Source organism: Corvus moneduloides, chromosome 6 (genome assembly GCF_009650955.1).
Source record: "Corvus moneduloides isolate bCorMon1 chromosome 6, bCorMon1.pri, whole genome shotgun sequence".
Taxonomy (NCBI): Eukaryota; Metazoa; Chordata; class Aves; order Passeriformes; family Corvidae; genus Corvus; species Corvus moneduloides.
The window spans coordinates 2,338,610-2,345,008 of record NC_045481.1 but is presented as its reverse complement, the minus strand read 5'-3'; the positions used below and the strand labels follow the sequence as shown (position 1 = coordinate 2,345,008).

Below are 6,399 nucleotides of genomic sequence, written 5' to 3'. Positions count from 1 at the left end.
TAAGTACAAATAAAAAATAAAAAAAACCCTAACTAACTACAAATAAAAACTAAAAAAAACAAACCTAAATAACTACAAATAAAAACTAAAAAAAACCCCCCTAAATACCTACAAATAAAAACTAAAACCCCAAAGCTAAACCGACAAACAAAAAAAATACCAGACACAGGCTTGTCAAAAAAAAATATCTAAATGTGCTCAGTCTTAGGCTCATCCTTCCCTTAAAAAACTTCGGAATTTAGTTTAAAAATATGGAAAACTCTTTACAACACTGGTCCAATGGGCATGTGCATTCTTTTTATTTCTATACAGAATGAAAACAAACACCATACAGACAAGAGCAAACCACACCTTTTTTTTTTTTTAAAGAAAAAAATTCAGGTTTAATGTTCCAAAATGGTTTTGTGAAAACGTGGCGGGGGGGGGGAAAAAAAGCTTCTGTAAAAGAAATAGGAAGGAGTTATTTCAATTTCAGGCCAGGTACAGCCTGCATGGATTTGCAGCAAGATTTGACTAAGAAATGATGGATTAAAACCAAGCAGAGTGCAGCTGGCACTAAGGAGGAGGAGTGATTTGCACAGAGAACCCTGCGTGTAAACTATTCCCACGTGGAGTCACAGAGACAGACAAGACTTCGAGGTGCTACTTGTCATTTGTTCCTAAAGAAAAACTACTTTGCCAAGCAGCTCACAGAGTTTTCTACAGCCTTTTCTGGAAGAAATTGATGCAAGCAGCAGGTTTCTGGTCAGCCAGAGAATCCCACTACGGAGTGCTTGTGCTAAGTTCCATCAGCTCTTTGTAAGAAAAAAGGTTGGGGGGGTTTGTAGCACTCATTGTCATAGCAAAAAGCAGTTTTTGTCATGATAAAAGCCTAAACCAAAGGAATTTTAGTTCCATAACTAAAGGAACTCTTCCCCTCAGCATTTCTTCAGGGCACAACTAGAGATTCATACTGAGAAAACAGCATAAAAACAGGGAACCCTTTTGGAATGCTGCACCAACAACCCGGTCAGTGCATTTTCCTTGCTAATGCTCCCTTTAATGCAACGAGTACTCTGGGTTACATTCTCTTCAAAATAATCCTTAGGGAACAAGTCATTCCAGAAGCCACAGCAATCATTCCTTGGCACTTCCCTGCACACAGACAGGAGAAGTTCCAGCCATTTGCAACAGCAAGTTTTCCTTTGGAATACCTGATGCCTTTTTTTTATTATTATTTCCTCCCAATTCATGAAATGCAGCAACGTTACCAAGCCAGGAGTCATTTTTCTCTTCAAGCTGAAGGATTTGACTTTGATCTCCCTTTGAGTGGATGACTCAAACACTAATCCTGATGCAAGTGCAGCTAAGATTTCTCCAGTGGAGCAGCAGTGGGCACTGGGCGCTGCCGGACACCACCTGGTGACCAGTCTCTCTTGCTCCCCTCCTTACCCTCTGTTTCATCATCTGAGATGTCTCCCTCATCTGCTTCTTGCTCTTCATACCTATTTTTCAGCAGCTGAGCTGACTCTGGACCTTGTTTTCCTCAAGGAGAAAGGAAAAATACACAAATAAATACCACTCCCAAGTAAAATCCACTTTTTAAACATCACAGGCAAGCATGGCAACACTGAGAGCTCCACTCAGTTCTCTCTCCCCGCCCATGTGGAATTTCGTGTCTTGCAGGTATGAAAATGCTCTCAAAACACTTTTTCTCTCCCTATAACCAGTTTATTAAAAATACCCCAGCTTTACTAAACAGAAAATCCCAACCCACTCTAAACCCTAAGGGTGAAGCATCAATCCCAAATGCCAAGTTCTACACTCGGCATCACATCCTACAGACACCAATATTTCCTTAATAAGAATCTTTTCTACAAATGACATTTACCAATCAGTTTCACTGAATGAAGTTTGCTGTGCGCTTACTTGACTGAGGGTGGAGCTGTGGTGGTCTGTGTCTTTTGGAGGGACACATGCAGTCTGCCAGGAACACCATCATCTGAAAGCAAAGAAATCCAAGCTGAAACTCCCAAACATTCTGCACGTTGGCATCATTTAGGCTGGAAAAGACTTTTAACATCGAGTTCAGCTGTTTATCCAGGGGGTGGATCCCATCCAGCCTCACACTTGGCATGACCATTTCCCCTCGGATTATGGGGGTTTCATCCTGCTCCCCATCCCTGTGTCCCAGCTCAGGGTACCCCAAAACCCCAGCCCAAAACTGCGGTGCAGGCAGCACGAGTGTAACACAGTTACTCCCAAAGGCTGCACTTACAAGTCCCAGGACCATTCCTAAGAACAGAGTTGCCAAACCAAAAACAGCATAGGAGCCCCAGACTGGTATTCCAAGATTTTCTGTTAAATAGCCATGGCCGTGCTGGAATTAAAGACAAGAAAAGCATTTCAGGAAGAGTTCAGCATCATACTGGGGGGATAAAATGAAGAAGAGATGTAAGCAAATACCCTGATCCACATGGACAACTTGAACAATGCTGACATGCTGCTCATCCTGAAACAAAGCAGAGAAGAGTAACTGAGAACTCCTTTAAATCAGCCTCAAACCTGTGTGAAACAACCTCAGCTTGTACATGGACAGCCATAAATTCCCAAATTCCTTTAATTTGGTTCTGCTGACACATGAATTTCAAGATAGTTTTATGTTCTAAGTTCCATCTGGACCAATGGTCAGTGAGAAGCCAGCTGGAACTCTAGTGAAGATATTAAGGATGAAGCATCAGGAGGTTTTATTAAAACAAAAAATTAAGCTATTGGAAGAAAATCAGGTTGTAAGAGCTGAGAGATCTTCAGACACTTAAGTTTAGTGTCTGAATATAGAAAATAACAGAGACCTTGTTAATACTAATTTAATACCCAGTTTCACACATTCCTTGGTGTGGGATAATACCTTGTAAGAGAACCACCCTCACAGCCAGGAATTCCTTCCCAATATCAAACCTAAAGTCCCCTCTGACAGTTTGAACCCCTTTTTCCTGTTAGTTCCTGATGGAGAATCCCCCTGTGACTTCCTTGTAGACCCCTGCAAAGAGTGGAAGAAATTTCCTAGGATTTAGCTGGGCAAACCCATCTCAGTGCCACAGAAACCACACAACTTCAAGGGTCAGCAGGTTACCTACAAGAGTTTAGGAAACAATGCAGTCACCAGCAATCACTTTAAGCCTTAAGGTAAATGTTCAGGTCACCTGTGCTATGGTGACAACCCTCCCACAGCTGAGGAAGAATTAGGACACCCACCCACCCACCACATTCACACAGCTCCTGTCCACACAGAGCAGGACACACCTCAGGACATCTGGCAATAAATTATTGCAAAAACCAACCCAAAACTTACAGGAAAGAGGAAGGACCAAGCCAGGAGGACACTGGTTCAATGGATTTCCATTCCTCGTCACTGATGAAATTAATGAAGGCAGCTTTAGTCCTTGCTCCCTGGTATCTCCTGAACTCTCCATCTTTGCAGCTGTAAAACAACACCACCACCATCAAAAAATCCTTTATTTTATATGGTCCAATATATGCACCAAGTGCAGCATTTGTTTCCACCCAAAAAATTCCCTCCCATCACCTTGCCTATTTTTACATCTTCACTTTTTCAGTGTCAATTCTTTTAGCTGATATTGCCTCTGAAATATTTTCCAAACACCTTGACTAACTCCAAGTTATTTCCAGAACACTGACTCCATGAATACCTTGGCTAGCTTTAGGCTGTGATTCCATTAAAAAAAAAAAAAAAGAAGATAATGATCTTCCTTAAGCCCTTGCCACACACCTGCACTGAAGATCAACCTACAGAGAAACAATTGCAAAACAGAAACACCCATGAAAAGGCAGAATAAATAAGGCCTGAAGGGAAAGGAAAAGAAATCATCTGGCAGCACAAGGTCACAGCAGGTGAGACAGTGGCTGTATCAGTGAAAAGTAGCTCCCATTCTTAAAGAACATAACAAATCTCATTTATTTGCCCCCCAGGAAAAGGAAAAAAATGCCCATTCTCACCTCAAAAAATCTCTGCTGTGTTGAATACTTACTGATAGATGGTAGGGAGAGCTGTGATGATAAATCGTCCACTTAACCCTATAAGAAAAGTTATTTTGAGACTATTTTGAGTATATTTATGGAAAAAAAAAAAAAGAGGAAGGAAATGTTGTAACACCCCAAAATACAATGGCATCTCTAGGTATCAATCTTTCAATGAAATCCAACACAACCTTGTGCATGTCAAAGCAGCACACACAGTCTAAAAAACGTCCCTGGATGAAGAACAAGGAAGTTTATCCATGGGGAAAAAGAGATATCCAGGGTTAATTGCTCTATTGGACTGTTTTGGCTGCAGCTCTTCAGAGAGAGACGCTCTCCTTTGCACACATGATCTGCAGCCTCCAGCAACCTTAAGGAAAATAATCCAAGTGAGGAAAGTTTCAAAAGTGATTCTGTAGAAAGAGACCAGCATGGGGAAAGCCACATTTACAAATCCCACACAGACAGGAGAGTTTCAGCAGGGGGAGAGCAGATTGTCTGCACTCCCTTCTACCAACCAAGGGAGGGACTGGAATGGCAAGGCTAAAACCTTGTTTTTTGCTTAAAAAGTACGGCCAAAAATCTTCTTGATATCTTCCAAATCGTGCTCTGGAGAAAACCTCTAATTCCTTTTATCTATTATAGTCTATCCATTTTATTTATGCTATTTATTCAATTATATCTATTTTATCTATTATCTGACAGTCTCCTCCCTGTGAGGGGAGCTGGAGGTTCCTGTGTGAAACCTGGCACAGGGTGCCCAGAGAAGCTGTGGCTGCCCCTGGATCCCTGGAATTGTCCAAGGGCAGGTTGGACAGGGCTTGGAGCAGCCTGGGATAGTGGAAGGTGTGGTAGGGGATGGAATGGGATGATCTTTAAGGTCCCTCCCAACCAAACCATTCTGTGATCCTATTAAGCAAGATTAGGCTGTTTAGTCACACAGCAATGTGCCTTTGGTAGAGATGAGTAAAAGACTTTTAGTATCCCTATTAATTCTGTTTGCTTCCCAAAAGCACACACTGGAGATGAGCACCCCCAAATCCCTCAGCACCCCGAATCCCTGGGGGGGTCAGGAGCCCCCTCAAGCCCCTCTCACCCGGCTGCTCCGTGACATCCACTTTGGCCACGTTCACCCCCAAGTCCTCTCCCCACTCGGCGAACTTCTCCCACTCGGGCTGCAGGTTCTCGCAGGCGGGACACCACGGCGCGTAGCTGTGGGAGCAGCACAGCCCCGTCACCACACACCCCACACACATCCCCACAGCCCTCCCCGGCAGCGCCGCTCCCCACTCACAACTCCACCATCCACTCGTCCTGCAGCAGCTCCCTCCACATCCCGTCCGACAGCACCTTCACGGGGCTCGGCCTGCCCCGGGCGGCGGCCGCCAGCGCCAGGCACAGCAGAGCGCAGAGCGGAGCCCTCAGCGCGGCCCGACACCGCCCCAGCGCCGCCATCTTGGCCCCCCCCTTCCGCCTTCCCGCCACGTCACGGCCGGGCCCGCCCTCAGAGGAGAGCGGGGGAGGCGGGACCGGGGAATCCTGCAATGGCTGGGCTTGGAAGGGGTCTTAAATGCCGGCTCGTTCCACCCCCTGCCATGGGGAGGGATACTCTCCAGTAGCCCAGGGTGCTCCAAGCCCCGTCCAGTTTGGCCTGGCATAGTTCCAAGGATCCAGGCCCGGTTGGGCAACCTGTGCCAGGGGCTCACCACCCTCACACAGGGAAGGATTTCTTCCCGTATGTCGTAAATTTCCCTTCTTTCAATTTGTACCCATTTGTCCTTATCACAGAGTCATTAAGATTGGAGAAGATCTCCGTGCTCGGTGAGTCCAAGCTGTGCCCGATGCCCCCCTTGTTACCCAGCCCAGAGCACTGAGTGCCACGTCCAGTCGTTCACGGGACACCTCCGGGGATGGGGACACACAACACCTCCCTGGGCAGCGCCTTCCAATGTCTCATCACCCTTTCTGTGAGGAAACTCTTCCTGATGTTCAACCTGATCCTCCCCTGGCACAGCTTGAGGCCGTTCCCTCTCCTCCTGTCCCTGTTCCCTGCCAGCAGAGCCCGACCCCCCCCGGCTGCCCCCTCCTGTCAGGGACTTGTGCAGAGCCACAAGGTCCCCCCTGAGCCTCCTTTGCTCCAGCCTGAGCCCCTTTCCAGCTCCCTCAGCCACTCCTGGGGCTTCAGACTCTTCCCCAGCTCCATCCTCTGGACACTCTTCAGTCCCTCAGTGTCCTTCCTGAACTGAGGGGCCCAGAACTGGACACAACACTCGAGGTGTGGCCTCACCAGTGCCCAACACAAGAGAAGAATCACTTTCTTAGTCCTACTGGCCACACTGTTGCTGATATAAAATCACAATCCCTACAGTTCCTGGTGAACAG

At 46.3% G+C, this 6,399-nt stretch overlaps 1 protein-coding gene across 1 annotated transcript; it reads right to left on the bottom strand.

Annotated features, from left to right (window-relative positions):
- Positions 1-262: 262 nt before the first annotated feature.
- On the bottom strand, positions 263-5,499 carry TMX1 (thioredoxin related transmembrane protein 1). The gene is made up of 8 exons (XM_032112615.1): positions 5,312-5,499; positions 5,114-5,229; positions 4,029-4,074; positions 3,332-3,460; positions 2,446-2,491; positions 2,258-2,359; positions 1,909-1,981; positions 263-1,524 (listed from the first exon to the last, which is right to left on the bottom strand). Exons 1-8 carry the CDS (start codon positions 5,470-5,472, stop codon positions 1,346-1,348), a joined length of 852 nt encoding a protein of 283 aa, XP_031968506.1. The 5' UTR covers positions 5,473-5,499; the 3' UTR covers positions 263-1,345.
- Positions 5,500-6,399: the final 900 nt, after the last annotated feature.

Coding starts and splice junctions, on each gene's coding strand:
- TMX1 (XM_032112615.1), bottom strand. CDS start 5,472: ATGGCGGCGCTGGGGCGGTGTCGGGCCGCGCTGAGGGCTCCGCTCTGC. Junction 3,461..4,028: donor GCTCTCCCTACCATCTATCA/GTAAGTATTCAA, acceptor GTTGTTTTACAG/CTGCAAAGATGGAGAGTTCA. Junction 1,525..1,908: donor ACAGCTCCACCCTCAGTCAA/GTAAGCGCACAG, acceptor TTTCTCCTTGAG/GAAAACAAGGTCCAGAGTCA.